General features: G+C 44.5%; 1 protein-coding gene across 1 annotated transcript in view; it reads right to left on the bottom strand.

Annotated features, from left to right (window-relative positions):
• LOC139264540 (ATP-binding cassette sub-family A member 13-like) overlaps positions 1-17,903 on the bottom strand; it is a 417,853-nt gene that overhangs the window by 396,104 nt on the left and 3,846 nt on the right. Inside the window, exons 3-4 of the mRNA XM_070881155.1 lie at positions 3,917-4,046; positions 1,097-1,227 (exon numbers count right to left, since the gene is read on the bottom strand). Of these exons, the coding sequence (XP_070737256.1) occupies positions 1,097-1,227; positions 3,917-4,046 (261 nt within the window). The remainder of the gene's footprint in view (positions 1-1,096; positions 1,228-3,916; positions 4,047-17,903) is intronic.

Below are 17,903 nucleotides of genomic sequence, written 5' to 3'. Positions count from 1 at the left end.
TCCCAGGGGATTTGTAGGATCTTGTGGAGACATCGTTGGTGGTATTTCTCCAGTGGACGACGCCTGCGTCTGCATACATGCAGAGGCTGAACTCCAGGACACTGATGCAAATTAAATGTGCAGAATGGGGATTTTTAAGATACTCCAGAAAAATCAAGTTGCTCCAAAAAAAATGGAGCAACTCCTGGGCAAATTTGGGCCCCAAGTGAGGGGGATCTCCGAATAAACTAGTAAAAATCGTGATGTTGTAATTTCTCCTTCAGTCAGAACTTTAAAGGGTTAATTGATTGATTCACAATGAGATGTAGTTAGTAGGAAATGGTCAAATAGGGGAGGTTCTACTGAAATTCCCCATGATTTTATTCCCATTGCCATTCTGCTTTTACTTTGATCTTTGACCATTTAATGAACTTTGACTTTCCCTCACTTGCACCCTCTCCATGCTGTAAAGATATTTTTCCCGTTGGTTCTTGACAGATATCACTGACAATGTCTCCTTGGTTTAGACCAGCTCAGACCTGCAACAAAGTGGCACCAATTGGAACCTAAATGATTTTATACTGAAGGGCACCTGGGCAGAATTGTGGTCTTAAAATGTTTGCTAGGCCCTGGGGAACTTAGGGATTTCCTGGGACAAAGTGTCTCTCCCTCTGGGACTGGTCCTCCAAGTGGAGTCCCTGAGATTCTCCAAGATACCTGATCCTTTCAAGTGATGTACCAGGGTCTGGCGGATCCCCCCACCCCCCCCCCCACCGTACATGGCGCAACCTGGTTCGATCAGGCCCAGCTTCCACTCGGTCAGTTCTGTTGAGTATGAGTCAGGCTACAAAGTGTCCCCGGGTCTATCAGCTTTTCTTACCTGCAAAGTGGCTCCTTACAGCAGAGCAGCCTGGTTTCCCCTCACCTATCAGTATCATTGCCGAGTAAAATGTAAGGGGCCCAAGTCAAAACCTTTGTGTGAGATCCTCACAAGGCAAACACTAGAGCAGCTGGTTAGAGCAATTCCACAGCACTAATGTTGCTGACATTATTCTGGCTAGCATTTGTGAAAATGTCAACTGAAATGGAACATTTTACACTGGTGTCGCAATGTTACCTGACTGTCCAAACAAATCATTCAATTCGGTTTGTAAGCTGGATGCTTGTTCCATGGTTTTTTTGACCTCTGTTCCAAGATCTTGTATTTGTGTCAGGAGGCTGTTCCCACTCTGCTCTCTGAACCCCAACCTGTGACAAAGTAAATGTTACTGAGATGTTAATTTTGTAAACAGCATGAGTCCTAGTATATGTGACTAATATTCAATCTTACAAGTGTTCCAACATGTAAAAACCTGTATTCTATTAGATGGCAGAACACAATGAAAAATGGCACTGATTGGATCTGTAAGTTGTACATCATAGGGATTCTGTGTGCTTGTTCTCCATTACTGTCTTGTGCATCATAGAAAGATATTTGATTTTAGCGCGTATTTATAAATCAATGGCTACTCCCCAATCTACTGTTGTATCAATTTTCCACGTATATAAAAAATATATATATTCAGGTGTCATTCTTGTCCACGTCCAATATGGACAGGTAACAGTCTGTGACAAAAATGCTGACTTCCACTGGGAGCTGCTGGGTGCACAGCTGCAATTCAACATTTCTGTTTGATGGACGGACAACTGAAAATATAACAAGGAACTATAAATCTGAGCAATCACTGCTGTCTGACAGAAAAGCTACACTAAAACCTCCAGAATCCCATTCATAATTGTGCGTATCAGCTGAAAGTGAATAATAGACTGTACAGTGTGGGTTAAAAAGTTCCCAGGCTTGTTAACATTGGTAAGAACTTCAAGATTACTGTAGCTTTGGCTTTAAAATAATATAACCTTTAACCTTTAGTACAAAAATCCATTGGGTCAGTCATATAGTTTAGTCAGTGGGTGAGAAGATTTTACATTTGTAAGCTAGCACAAGTACTGCTCCGGTAGGGTCAGGAACAGAGGTCACTGGTACCTTCTTCAAAGCAAACCAATTTAGGTGGACATGTGCACAGATCACTATTACACAGGTACAAAAAGTAATTAAAATGGCTATCGGAATATTGACCTTTATCTCAATTCAAAAGTGAGGAAGTGAAGATTCAGTTTACAGAGCTTTGTTAGACTCCATCTGGAGTACTGCATTTGGTTTAAGGCACAGAACTTCAGGAAAGGTGTCCCAAAATACTCCTGTTCCTATGTTTCTCTGCCTCCAATGAAAAATGCTAATTTAGCAACCACAGCAGTGCTGCTGTCAGAGGAACACACTCCACCAAATTGGCTGCACCCGACATTTACTCCAGATTCACCAGAATGATAACAGGACTTAAGTGGTTATGTTATGAGGACAGGTTGCCTAAACTTGGTTTGCATTCCCATGAATTGAGAAGGTTGAGGGGTGATTAAATTGAGGTATTTAAAATAATTAGGGATTACAGTGGATACAGAGAACTATTTCCTCTGGTGGGGAATCCACAGCAAGAGGCCATAATCTTAAAATTAGAGCAAGGCCATTTAGGAGTGAAATCAGGAAGGATTTCTTCACACAAAGGGTAGTGGAAATCTGGAACTCTCTCCTCCAAAAAGCTGTGAAGTTTTTTTAAGTTATGTTAAAGGTACAGAGATGGATAGATTTTTGTTAGGTAAGGGCATCAAGGGATATGGAGCAAAAGTGGGTAAATGCGGTTGAGGTACAGATCAGCCATGATCTAACTGAATGGCAGAACAGGCTCGAGGTGCTGAATAAAATACTCATGTTCCTATGTTTCTCTGCTTCCAATGTAAATTTCTAATTTAGCAACTGCAGCAGTGCTGCTGTCAGAGGAGCACACCCCACCAAATTGGCTGCACCCGACATTTATAACTGGCTGAAACCTACTAACTAAAGCAGTATCTCTCATACCAAATTCCCAATATAAATGGGGTATAAACTAAATCAGGGTGATAGAAATTGAAGTCACTGTGGGGTCCAGTACTCTTGAAATTTGATCGTTAATCGAAATAGCTCTCAGTATGTTTGGACCCAACAATGCAAACTGCAGCTCATAGGAGGTATACATTCCCTCAAACAAAAGAATGTTTAAATGGCAATCAGGTGGGATGATAAAATGTTAAAAAACTGAATCTCAACCCCATTTCCAACCCACTGGTTTTAACGGAGATGAGGGGCAGGCAACCAACCCACTCCCAGGAGGTGGTTTGGCAAGTTTAATAGTCTCATATTTAACCATTTTAAATTTAACCCTGGCCGGCTGATTTTTCTGGACCTGAGACACTCGGTGTCGAAAGGGAAGCAAAGGCTGCTGGATCTAGGGGCTAAGTGCCGTTCCACTTACCTACAGGATCCAGTTTACCTGCTTCACCAAATCCCCGCAATTGGACACCCCCGACCCTTCCAATCTCCTCCACAAGGTCTCTGATTCCCCCCGACTCTTCTGATGTCTCTCCTGTTCGAGACCCCAATCTTTCCTCTAGCCTCCGATCTTCGTCACACCCCATCCAACCTTTCCGATCCCTCTCTCCCCGGTTGGATTTGGGAGAGTCATTCTCTGCTCCTGTGTACTCCTTACTCTGACATTTGGAACTGAAGGCCTTCCCGCCCGACAGCTAGGCAGCCTCTCAATCTGGCTGGCTGCGGCCGGGAAACAGAGATAAAAAATGCTAATCAGATTCTGCCATTAAAATTAGCAGGATCTGAGGGAAACCCGTTCTTCTGGGTTTCCCAACCTCAAAGGAGCCCCCCCGACCCCACTTCGCCTCCAAGTTAATATCCAGCCCAATGTATATTTATGAAAATTACATCATAACCAAAGTATTTATTTATAATAAGTGTTTTTTCAAGTTTTTTCCTTCTGGGTATGCAACAAAGACAGCATTTGGAGTCTAGTACCTGGATTTGCGAGAGTCAGTCTCTGCTCCTGTGTACTCCTTACTCTGACATTTGGAACCAACGTCACAAAAAAGACTCTGAATGAAAGGGAAAAGACCTCCGCTGGGTAAAGTACGTGGCTCCAAATAACCTAACAGGACAAGAGAAAAACACATCAGATTAAGTCCAAGTGAAACTTATTTGTGCATTTAATGTAATTCTGTTTGTGTTTTTAACCACTTTAATGACCAGTTTGTCAGTGAGTATGTTACCATAATTTTTAAGCTAAACAAATTCACTGAATCATTGCTAACTCAGGTTTAGGAAATAAAATAGAAATCTAGTATTTTATTTAATATTTGGACTTGTATGGCCTTGTTCTTTTTCTTCGAAATTGAGAGAAAAGTGTCTAGTTGGTGCAATGGGTTATCACACTGCTTTAATATCTGGGAAATAATGATCACGCATGAAATTACTTTGGGCAGTCTCAATCTATTTCTCAGTGGGCATGGACCCATGGCACAAAACTGAAGACAAATACATAGCTGATGAGCCAAATGAAAATGTTATGCTGGCACAATAGAGAGCACTCAACTGATTTACAGCTAAAGATACATTGGGCCCAAATTTGCCCAGGAGTTGCTCTGTATTTTTTTGGAGCAGCTTTATTTCTCTGGAGTATCTTAAAAATCCCCATTCTGCACATTTAATTTGTGCCAGTGTAATTGAGTTAGTTAGGATTTTTTTTAGTTTTATTTTTTTTTCAAAAGGAGGCGTTACCAACCGTTTTGGCCATTTAAGCCAGTTTGGACAGCTAATAGTTGCTCCAAACTAACTTAGGCCAGCGTATGTGGCCACTTGTGGCCGCATAGAAAACCCTTGCGGAGAGTTAAGAAATCAGCATAAGTTAGTACATTCTAAAGCACCAAGACTTACAAAGCACTAAATAAAGCACAAAAAGCATTCAATAACAAATAAAAAATAGAAGGAAGCGGAGAAGACATCCACCTAAAGCATCAAGACTTACAAAGTTTTATGGGAATGAAAAGAAAATAAAGGAACTCTGCAAACACACAATCACAGTAGTTTAAACAACACAAGCAGCTATTTACATGTACAGGGCTTTTTCATGTCACTCATTACTTTGCACATTTTTACAGGTCTCCTTCACAATCATTTTTTAACTGTACAGGGATCTCCCTAAAACAAATTAAACCGAGCGATGTTTCCATTCTCCAATTGGCTCCAAAGGCTGTATGCCAAGATACTCCCAAAAAGATATGTAAAATAGAAACAACTTCCCCATATTTTTGCCAGAAATAAGTTAGCACAACAGGTTTCCATCTGTTCAATAGCTCGTGGGCCGGTGCGGGAGAGCATTCGGCCAGGGATAGGGGCTGCGAACATCGGGTCATCCCTTCAGCCAGGGATAGGGGCGGCGAGCATTGGGTCCCGCTCACAGCCTGCAGGACGCGCTGGGAGAGCGAGGAGCTACTGCGCATGCGCGCAGACTCCACCACGCATGTGGACAGCTGCCGGCACTGTTTTCGGCGCAGGGCTGTAGCTCCGCCCCCCCCATTGCACTATATACACCGCGCCAGGACCCGGGTCACACAGCAGAGCAGCCAGAATCATGAGTACATTTTTGGCGGCGTTTTGAGCGCTCAAAGTCGGCGCATCTCGGGTTAGTGCGCCGGAAATAGAGGTTGGGGAAATTTGGGCCCTATATGAGGGCATAGCAGAGTGATCTTCATTTTGACATAGCATGCTTTGCTTACCTAGGAATACTTGATTCTGACAATGGAGAAACTAGATTAGTCAGACATGACTACCCTTCACAAATCCACACATGTAGCAGAGCGGAGCAGGGGGCAGGAACCAGCCTGTAAACCTTCACTGGCCACTGTAGCCGAAGCAGCGGCTGCCACCAAAAGGTTCCATTTTTTTTAATGATAATTTCTTTAAAAGTTCCTGTGGAGCTAGTAGTTAAAGGATGGATGCCCCAACTCCACAGTACTCGGTATCAGCCTCCTTCTGTTGCCGCTCTACATCCCAACCCCAGGACATGCCTTCGGACAAGGCAAGTAGCCTAAAATTCATCTTTTAAAATGGGTGCGCCGTCTGTGGAGTCATGGCAGATGCTGGCGACTGAATCAACTAATGTTAACAAGGCCCAAGGCCCAATTTTGAGCTGGCCTCAGGGCTCCCACTTGGGCATGAAAGTTGTGTGCACTGCTCATAGTCTCTCAGATCCAAAGTGGATGACCTCATATTCACATATTCTGCAGCGAGTGTATCACCTCCTGACTCCCCAAAGCCTTTCCACCATCTACAAGTCAGAAGTGTGTTGGAATACTCTCCACTTGCCTGGATGAGTGCAGCTCCAACAACACTCAAGAAGCTCAACACCATCCAGGACAAAACAGCCCGCTTGATTGACACCCCATCCACCCCCTTCAATATTCACTCCTTCCACCACGGCACACCATGGCTGCAGTGTGTACCATGTATAAGATGCATTGCAGCAACTTGCTACGGCTTCTTCGGCAGCACCTCCCAAAACCTGCGACCTCTACTACCTAGAAAGACAAGGGCAGCAGGCTCATGGGAGCACCATCACCTGCAAGTTCCCCTCCAAGTCACACACCATCCTGACTTGGAGTATATCGCTGTTCCTTCATCATCGCTGGGTCAAATTCCTGGAATACCCTTTCTAACAGCACTGTGGGAGTACCTTCACCACATGGACAGCAGCGGTTCAAAAAGGCAGTTCAACATCACCTTCTCAAAGGCAATAAGGGATGGACAATAAATGCTGGCCTTGCCAGCAAAGCCCATATCCCAGAACGAATAAAAAATATATATGTTTCCACACATTGAGCTCCATCTGCCACAATTTTGCCCACTTAATAGAAACACAGAAACTTACAGCGCAGAAGGAGGCCATTTCAGCCCATCATGTCCGTGCCAGCTGACAAAGAATCGCATGATACTCGGTCAGCAGCCCTGAAGGTTACATATAAGCCTATGAATAATGAACAATGGCGGAAAGGTAAAGAGCACCCAGCCCAACCAGTTCGCCCCACACAACAACGACACCCCTTACACCGAAACATTCTACACTCCACCCCAACCAGAGCCATGTGATCTCCTGGGAGAGGAAAAAACAGATAAAAACCCCAGGCCAATTTGGGGGAAAAAATCTGGGAAAATTCCTCTTCGACCCATCCAGGCGATCAAAACTAGTCACCCTGGCCGTATTCGATTCCCTGCAGTACTTACCATTATATCTGCACCGGCCAACAAGAGGTTATCCAGTCTAATCCCACTTACCAGCTCTAGGTCCGTAACCCTGCAGGTTACGGCACTTTAAGTGCCCTTCGAACCATCTTTTAAATGAGGTGAGGATTTCTGCATCCACCACTCTTCCAGACAGTGAGTTCCAGATCCCCACAACCCTCTGCGTAAAGAAGCCCCCCCCATCAAAACCTTCCACCAACCAGCTTAAAACTATGCTCCCTTGTAATGGACCCCTTCACCAATGGAAATAGGCCCTTGCTATCCACTATATCCCCTCAATATTTTGTATACCTCAATGAGGTTTCCTCTTAACCTCCTCTGTTCCAATGAGAATCTGCCCCTTTGTAACTTCCTGCTCCAAACCACACAACTTACTGTGCTTCCTAATGTAGTGTCATCTGCAAACTTTGATATACAACTATCTAATCCTTCATCCAAGTCAATGATATATAGGGTGAAAAGCTGAGGCCCTGGTACAGATCCCTGGAGAACACCACTTGTCACATCCTACCAATCAGAGAATACATTCCCTTTATCACTGCCTTCCAACCAATTTCTAACCCGTGTCATAAGATTACCTCCATTTCCATACATTCTCATTTTTACTAATAATCTTTCTCTTACCACTTTAGATTAATACATTTATTTATTTATCAAAAACTCTGACTTCAAAGACTGACATTGTTAATCTTTGTTACAGGAAAGGAGGAAAATGGCTTCATTGTAAAGACTCATAGTGGTCACAACATTTTTAATAAAATGGGAAAGATCTTGAATTTTGTCACAACTGAATCCAGCACCAGAAATAATTGTTCACTTTGCAACCTTTTCAGGAATATTTTGCCAATCTACTCTCAAAACTGTTATGCAATCTCAGCTGCTGATTATTTGGCAAAAGAAACCTCATACTGTTGAATCCTTATTAGTGTATGGTTTTAAACAATCAAACTGGTGTCTACAGAAGGATCAAATGTCATAAGTAACTATTTAGTCAGTCATAATTGTGCTGATTTTGGAGCCGTATTTGGCAAGAGCACAAAGCAAACACTGTTAATCTTACTAATAGTCTGAGCAAACTAAACATGGAAGGAAAGAAAGTAGACTTGGATTTATATAGCGCCTTTCACGACCACCGGAAGTCTCAAAGCACTTTACAGCCAATGAAGTACTTTTGAAATGTAGTTGCTGTTATAATGTAGGAAACGTGGCAGCCAATTTGCGCACAAGCAAGTTCCCACAAACAGCAATGTGATAATGACCAGGTAATCTATTTTCTGTTATGTTGATGAAGGCTAAATAGTGGCCAGGACATCAGGGATAACTCCCCTGCTCTTCTTCGAAATAATGCCATGGGATTTTTTATGTCCACTTGAGAGAGCAGACAGGGCCTTGATTTAACGTCTCGGTTTAACATCTCGTCCGAAAGATAGCACCTCCGACAGTGCAGGGCTCACTCAACACTGCACTGGAGTGTCAGCCTAGGTTTTTGTGCTCAAGTCCCTGGAGTGGGACTTAAACCCACAACCTTCTGGCTCCGAGGTGAGAATGCTGCTGCTGAGCCACAGCTGACACTGGACTGCGCTATAAAATCAAATCCAGGCCTTTCTCATATTTACAAATTTTACTTTACTTTTAATGAATTTTATCCTAACATTAAAAAAACTCTGATGATGTAGATTGTTTCATGAAGTTTTAAATATTGAGAGTGAGGTTTAATATTTGGAGCCGAGCTAATGGCCTAGAGTTTCCACTAATAATTGCGTTAGTTTCTTCCAGCGCAATTCGCCCAAAATTGGCTAAACCAGCGCAAAAGATCGAGGAATTGCAAGCGCAAATTACATCCAGCACAAATCGAGTTTACATGATCTTTTCCACTATTTTAAAAAATATCACAAAAGCAAAATACTGCGGATTCTGGAAATCTGAAATAAAATCAGAAAATGCTGGAAATACTCAGCAGGTCAGGCAGCATCTGTGGAGAGAGAAACCGAGTTAACGTTTCAGGTCAATGACCTTTTGTCAGAACAGTTTTTTCTGTTTTAATATTAAAAAACATGACATGGGAAACTGGGCCTGTGCACAAAACTGGCCACAGCAAGTTTCCACTAATAATGCTCATCTGTAGGCTTTCAAAGAGGCTGTAAAAATTAAGCTGATTTTTTTTACGGTATAAGGATACTCATTTTAAAAGCTTTAATTATATATTTTTTTAACTTATTTAAAAACTGACTACTAAACACACCAATATAATTAGTAAATGTTTCTGTATGGTTTTGTTAAGTAATTTTCAGTTATTTAAAAACTGGTTACTCACAGGAGGTGAACTGACACTCTGATTAAAAATGCTTATTTTTACTGATAAATCCATTTTCAGCTGTATTAATAAAATTACACCAGGTACCAGTGTTAAATATATCAAAGAATATTTTTTAATGCAAGTATTTTTTTTTATTATGTTCTATAACGCTGCCCGTTTGTGCTAGTTCATGGAAGATTTTATGTTCAGCGATATGCAAATGAGTTTGAGCTGAAACCACTTTGTAAAACTAGCACAATTTTGAGCACAATTTGCACCGATTGCGCCCAAAGAGGCAACTCTTGGCCAGTATTGGTATCTCTTTGAGTCATTGGTTGCTGTTTTTACAGATATGGAAAGACATTCATATTTTCATCCAATGTAAATCACTCATAAATCACAGGGAAAAAGTAACTTGAAATGTTTTCATTAATCTTGAATCAGCGCAGATTTTCCACAATTATTATTCAAAAGCCAGACTAAGGTCAGTTATTTAGCTAATCAAATGGCAAATAACAGTGTGATTCAATCAATCTTTGGCACATTGTTCACCTTCAAAACGCAAAAAAGAACTGCAAAGAGCATTTTCATTTGCAGTCCCCACAGGTTCCTAACATTTGGTCAAGTAAACTGGTCCACATTGCTTGAAGAGTTAATAATGCATGAACATTCTTCCATCAAAGAGAAATTAAAAGTTGAACAGCTACATTTGGGTGTTTTTATAATGCACCATACATATCATCACAGAAAGAAGCTTACAGGCAATCTCTGTTCTGAAACATATAGTCACCCTTCTCTGGTACAATGATCAATCTATATAATGTTAGCACTGGAAAAGTTTGCACGAGAATGGATATTGGTGCTGAATTTGCGGCCCCGAATGGTGCATACGAGATGCACACATGCCTGTAGGATTCTCGCAAGTTCTGGGTTCAGGCATGCACTGCACATGCTGTGATGCTGTGGAATTTACTACCAGACCTAGTGATTGAAGCAGAGACCATGCCATTTAAGAATAGGTTAGATATGTGGTTCAAAGAAAGGGAATAGAGAGATCAGAGTGGGTACATGGAATTAGGACTGCTGTCCATGTGGCGAATAAATACCGAACACAGACTGATTGGACTGAATGGCCTGTTTCTGTGTTGTAATTTCTAAGTAATTCTACGTATTATAAGAACGTAAAAACATAAGAATTAGGAACAGGAGTAGGCCATTTGGCCTCTCAAGCTTGCTCCGCCATTCAATAAGATCATGGCTGAACGTTTACCTCAAGTCCACTTTTCTGCACTGTCCCCATATCCCTTGATTCCCTTAATATCCAAAAATACATCAATCTCTGTCTTTAATATACTCAATAACTGAGCAGCCACAGCCCTCTGGGGTAGAGAATTCCAAAGATTCACCACTTTCTGAGTGAAGAAATTTCTCCTCGTCTCAGTCCTAAATGACCGACCCCTAATTCTGAGATTGTGATCCCTGGTTCTACCTGGTTCTAGACTCCCCAGCCAGGGGAAACATCCTCCCTGCAGCTACACTGTCAAGCCCTAAAAAATTGCATGTAATTTTTGAATTGCAATTTTTTGGCACTTTTTATCCCAAGTTGAAACTTAGCTTTCTATAAAGTTACGATTGCTGGCAATGATATCGCTGTGCATTACTCCATTTACAAACTTAATGAAATCTATTGCTTTATCAGACAACAGTGTCCATGTATGTCGGTTCTATTTAAAACTGATCATTCTGGCTCCCTTAAAGATCAGCAAGTATATTCAGTAAGGGAGAACCAGTGGATGTGGTGTATTTGGACTTTCAAAAGGCTTTTGACAAGGTCCCACACAAGAGATTAGTGTGCAAAATTAAGGCACATGGTATTGGGGGTAATGTATTGACGTGGATAGAGAACTGGTTGGCAGACAGGAAGCAAAGAGTGGGAATAAACGGGTCCTTTTCATAATGACAGGCAATGACTAGTGGGGTGCTGCAGGGTTCAGTGCTGGGACCCCAGCTATTTACAATATACATTAATGATTTAGACGAAGGAATTGAATGTAACATCTCTAAGTTTGCAAATGACACTAAGCTGGGTGGCAGTGCGAGCTGCGAGGAGGATGCTAGGAGGTTGCAGGGGGACTTGGACAGGTTAGGTGAATGGGCAAATGCATGGCAGATGCAGTATAATGTGGATAAATGTGAGGTTATCCACTTTGGTGGAAAAAACAGGAAGGCAGATTATTATCTGAATTGCGGCAGATTAGGAAAAGGGGAGGTGCAACAAGACATGGGTGTCATGGTACATCAGTTATTAAAGATAGTCATGCAGGTACAGCAGGCAGTAAAGAAGGCAAATGGCATGCTGGCCTTCATAGCGAGGGGATTTGAGTATAGGAGCAGGGAGGCCTTACTGCAGTTGTACAGGGCCTTGGTGAGACCACACCTTGAGTATTGTGTGCAGTTTTGGTCTCCTAATCTGAGGAAAGAATTCTTGCTATTGAGGGAGTGCAGTGAAGGTTCACCAGACTGATTCCCGGGATGGCTGGACTGACATATGAGGAGAGACTGGATCGACTGGGCCTTTATTCACTGGAGTTTAAGAAGGATGAGAGGGGATCTCATAGAAACATATAAAATTCTGATAGGATTGGACAGGTTAGATGCAGGAAGAATGTTCCCGATGTTGGGGAAGTCCAGAACCAGGGGTCACAGTCTAAGGATAAGGGGTAAGCCTTTCAGGACCGAGATGAGGAGAAACTTCTTCACTCAGAGAATTGTGAAGCTGTGGTATTCTCTACCACTGAAGATTGTTGAGGCCAGTTCATTAGATATATTCAAAAGGGAGTTAGATGTGGCCCTTACGGCTAAAGGGATCAAGGGGTATGGAGAGAAAGCAGGAATGGGATACTGAAGTTGTATGATCAGCCATAATCAAATTGAATGATGTGCAGGCTTGAAGGGCCGAATGGCCTACTCCTGCACCTACTTTCTATGTTTCTATGTTTCTATGTAAGTAACAGAGCCTTTCAGTTCAGGAATGTCCCAGGGTTGTACCCTGGTTTGTGCTGACTTAGCTGATCCCAGTTGGGGTGGCAGTAGGAGAACTATAATTGGCTTCAGTGCCTGTGGGTCAGAGAAGAAAAAGTCAGCCAGGGTTCCCACATTTGATCTCTATAAAGTGATTTTGTAGATAGATGGAGTTAAGATACAGATCAGCCATGATCCAATTGAATGGCAGAAAAGGCTCGAGGGGTTGAATGGCCTACTCTTGTTTCTATGGTGTAGAAATTGGCCTCCTTAGCGCCTCCCGTCATCACCTCTGGGGGGGGGGCGATAATGGGATGGAAAGCACTTACCGACCAAGCGAGATGATCGATGTTATGTATCTAACCCCTTGTAACCTGTATTACACTACCACTAGAGGGCCTACCTGTTGGAGTCCCAAGGGATCCCAGCATTCCTTGGGAGCACGGTATATAAGCAGGCCACCCACGAGGTACCTTCACTCTGGAGTATTATTAAAGGAGCTAAGGTCACACTTGCTCATTGTACACAGTACTCAGATTCATCCTTTAATATGAGCGTATCAATTGGCAACGAGGTAACGAACAACCACTCGAAAATGCAAAGAACAGTTGGTATCCTGGAGAAGTTCTCAGAAGGGGACGATTGGGAGGCCTTTGTGGAGAGACTCGACCAATACTTTGTGGCCAACGAGCTGGAAGGGGAAGAGAATGCTGCCAAATGAAGGGCGATCCTCCTTACTGTCTGTGGGGCAACAATCTATGGCCTCATGAAGAATCTCCTGGCTCCAGCAAAACCAACAGAGAAATCCTATGAAGAATTGTGTACGCTGGTCCGGGAGCACCTAAATCCTAGGGAAAGCGTTTTGATGGCGAGATATCGGTTCTACACGTGTCAACGATCGGAAGTCCAGGAACTGGCGAGCTATGTCGCCGAACTAAGGCGCCTCACAGATCATTGCGAATTTGAGGGATTCCTAGAACAAATGCTTAGAGACTTTTTGTACTGGGCATTGGCCATGAGGCAATCCTTCGCAAACTGTTGACTGCTGAAACTCCGAATCTAAGTAAAGCCATAACGATAGCCCAGGCATTTATGTCCATCAGCGACAACACCAAACAGATTTCGCAGAGTAAAGAAGTTTCGGCCAGTACTGTGCATAAAGTAACATCGTTTTCCAGGCAAAACATACACACCGGCTGCTGCTGCCCGACTTCAGATGACCCAGAGTCCGCCATTAATCATAAATACGAGTCAGTTAACACCTTGTTGGCACTGATCATCGGCCCCATCAATTCTGCTTCAAACACTATGCATGCAACGGTTGCAGAACAATGGGACACCTCCAGCGAATGTGCAGGCGAGCTGCAAACCCTGCAAAACGTGCAAACCACCACGTTGCAGAGGAAAATCGATCCACTGTGGATCAGGCTGAATTGGAGACTCGAACCGAGGAGGCAGAAGTGTACGGGGTACACACATTCACTACGAAATGTCCACCAATAATGTTGAAAGTTGAACTAAATGGAATTCCAGTATCTATGGAACTGGACACGGGTGCGAGTCAGTCCATAATGAGTAAAAAGGCCTTCGACAGGCTTTGGGGCAAAAAGGTACATAGGCCCAAGCTCAGCCCCATTCACACCAAACTAAGGACTTACACCAAGGAACTAATCCCTGTAATTGGCAGTGCAGAAGTCAAAGTCTCCGATGACGGAGCAGTACACGAACTCCCACTGTGGATTGTACCAGGGGATGGCCCCAGATTGTTTGGCAGAAGCTGGCTGGGAAAAATCCGCTGGAACTGGGACGACATCTGAGCACTTTCGTCCATCGACAATGTCTCATGTGCCCAGGTTCTAAGCAAGTTCCCATCATTGTTCGAGCCAGGCATCGGAAGCTTCTCGGGGGTGAAAGTGCAGATCCATTTGGTTCGCGGTATACGACCCATCCACCACAAGGCACAGGCGGTACATGATGCGTGAGAAAGTTGAAATTGAGCTGGACAGGCTGCAGCAAGAAGGCATCATCGTACCAGTGGAATTCAATGAGTGGGCTAGTCCAATTGTCCTGGTACTTAAAGAGGACGGCACGGTTAGAATTTATAAAGTAACGATTAACTGTTTTTCGCTACAGGACCAGTACCCGCTACCCAACGCAGACGACCTATTTGCGACCCTGGCTGGACCTGACCTCAGCCTACATGACGCAGGAGTTGGAGGAGTCTTCGAAAGGCCTCACCTGCATCAACACGCACAAAGGTCTGTTCATCTATAAGAGATGCCCGTTCGGGATTCGGTCGGCCGCGACAATCTTCCAGCTGAACATGGAGAGCCTGCTAAAGTCGGTTCCTTGCACTGTGGTTTTCCAGGACGACATACTGGTTACAGGTCAGGACACCATTGAGCACTTGAAGAATCTGGAAGAGGTTCTTAGTCGGTTGGATCGCATGGGGCTGAGGTTGAAACGCTCGAAGTGTGTTTTCCTGGTGCAGGAGGTCGAGTTCTTGGGAAGAAGAATCGCAGCAGACAGCATCAGACCCACCGACGCTAAGATGGAGGCCATCAAGAACGCGCCGAGACCACAGAATGTGATGGAGCTGTGGTCGTTCCTGGGACTCCTTATCTACTTTGGTCATTTCCTGCCTGGGTTAAGCATCCTGCTTGGACCCATACATGCGCTACTGCGCAAGGGAGACGACTGGGTATGGGGGAATTCACAAGAGGCTGCCTTTAAGAAAGCCAGAAATCTGTTGTGTTCAAACAAACTGCTTGTCCTATATAACCCTTATAAAAGATTAGTGCTAGCTTGCGATGCGTCATCATACGGGGTCGGGTGTGTGTTACAACAGGGTAACGAATCGGGGATTTTGTAACCGGTCGCTTATGCGTCCAGGAGTTTGTCGAAGGTCGAAAGGGCCTACAGCATGATTGAAAAATAGGCTCTGGCGTGCATTTACGGAGTAAAAAAAATGCATCAGTACTTATTTGGCCTCAAGTTTGAGCTTGAAACTGACCACAAGCCGCTCATATCGCTGTTCTCTGAGAGTAAAGGGATTAACACTAATGCCTCTGCCCGCATCCAAAGATGGGCACTCACGCTGTTGGCATACAACTATGTAATCCGCCACAGACCAGGCACAGAGAACTGCGCAGATGCTCTCAGTCGGCTGCCATTGCCCACCACCGGGGTGGAAATGGAACAGCCGGCGGACTTGCTCATGGTAATGGAGGCATTCTAAAACGAAAAGTCCCCCGTTACGGCCTGCCAGATCAGGACCTGAACCAGCCAGGATCCTTTACTCTCCTTGGTAAAAATTGTGTCCTTCATGGGAGCTGGTCCAGCATCCCAACGGAGATGCAGGAGACGATTAAGCCGTTCCACAGGCGCAAAGACAAAATGTCCCTGCAGGCGGACTGTCTGTTGTGGGGCAATCGCGTGGTCTTGCCCAGAAAGGGAGAGATACGTTAATTTGTGAACTGCACAGCACCCACCCAGGCATTGTAATGATGAAAGCCATAGCCAGATCCCATGTGTGGTGACCCGGCATCGACTCAGATTTAGAGTCATGCGTGCACCAGTGCAACACTTGCTCTCAGCTGAGCAATGCACCCAGAGAAGCACCGCTATGTTTGTGGTCATGACCCTCCAAACCGTGGTCAAGGATCCACGTGGACTATGCGGGAACATTTCTAGGCATAATGTTTTTGGTTGTCGTGGACACTTACTCAAAATGGATTAAATGTGTGATAATGTCTGTAAGCACGTCCATGGCCACTATTGAAAGCCATGTTTGCCACGCACGGCCTGCCTGATGTCCTAGTCAGCGACAATGGGCTGTGCTTCACCAGTGCTGAATTCATGGAATTCATGACCCTCAATGGGATCAAACACATCACATCTGCCCCATTCAAGCCCACATCCAATGGCCAGGCAGAACGGGCAGTTCAGACCATCAAGCAAAGCTTGAAACATATGTCGGAAGGCTCCCTGCAGACCCGGCTTTCCCGAGTGCTGCTCAGCTACCGCACCAGACCCCACTTACTCACCGGAGTTCCCCCAGCCGAGCTGCTCATGAAAAGGACACTAAAAACACGGCTCTCTCTTGTCCACCCTGATCTCCATGATCACGTGGAGAGCAGGTGGCATCAACAAAGTGTGTACCATGACCGCACAAATTTATCACATGATATTGAGATCAATGATCCTGTGTTTGTACTCAGTTATGGACATGGTCCAAAATGGCTTGCTGTCACAGTCACAGCCAAAGAGGGGAGTAGGGTGCTTCAGGTCAAATTGGCCAATGGACAAATGTACAGAAAACATTTGGACCAAATCAAATTGCGGTTTACCAACAGTTATGAACAACCTGAAGAAGACACCACCAACTTTGACCCTCCAACAAACACACAAGTGGCAACTGACATCATGGTTGACCACGAAGCCGAACTCACCATCCCCAGCAGCCCAGCAAGGCCGACTGCCCAGCAGCCCAATGAAGAACCAACCAACTCACCCACACTCGCATTTGTACCGAGACGATCAACAAGGGAGCGAAAAGCCCCAGATCATCTCACCTTTTAAATAAGTGTACTATTGACTTCACGGGTGAGTGATGTTATGTATTTAACCCTTTGTAACCTGTATTACACTACCACCAGAGGGCCTGCCTGTTGGAGTCCCAAGGGATCCCAGCATCCCTTGGGAGCATGGTATATAAGCAGGCCACCCACGAGGTACCTGCACTCTGGAGTCTTATTAAAGGACCTACGGTCACACTTGCTCATTGTATACAGTACTCAGATTCATCTTTTATTATGAGCGTATCAATCGACTTCTGCTAAATTTGGCGGGAGGTTTGCGGCCGTGGTAGGATGTTGCTCTCCGATCTCCTTCGCCCGAAGATCGTGACATCATCGCTGTGCGCATCACCTTGGTAGCGCTCTGGACCCAAACTTCAGTTCTGCCCTTTGCGAAAACACGGCAGCTGCAGGAGATGTTCATTGGCAGAACAGGTGCTTCGGAGACAATACTTAAAGGCGAGATGGCCAAGTTAAGTGAACAAATTTCAAAAATGCTCTGTCAATTATTTTAGATCCTTTTCGCCTGTGATTGATCAACCCAGCACTCTGCTGCAGTGCATTGGGCTGATCGGGCTGGATCGCAGCTGCCATAGGGGACCAGGTGAGTTTTTCCCGTGCAGAGCCTGCAGTGATAGCCCTTCTCTTTAAGGGAGGGAAGGAGCCTTCCAACACGGCAGCGCTATATGGCCCATTGTGCAGCGCTGCACACCTACCGCCCCGCCTGCATCCTGTTGTGCTCCAAGGAGGAAGTGGAGCGCTTGATTAAGCACTCCATTTCTTTCCTGGAGCGAAAATTCTGAATTTTTTTAAA

This window comes from Pristiophorus japonicus, chromosome 5 (assembly GCF_044704955.1).
Source record: "Pristiophorus japonicus isolate sPriJap1 chromosome 5, sPriJap1.hap1, whole genome shotgun sequence".
In the NCBI taxonomy this organism is placed as follows: Eukaryota; Metazoa; Chordata; class Chondrichthyes; family Pristiophoridae; genus Pristiophorus; species Pristiophorus japonicus.
The sequence above is the reverse complement of the archived record's forward strand: the minus strand, read 5'-3'. Positions and strand labels throughout refer to the sequence as shown.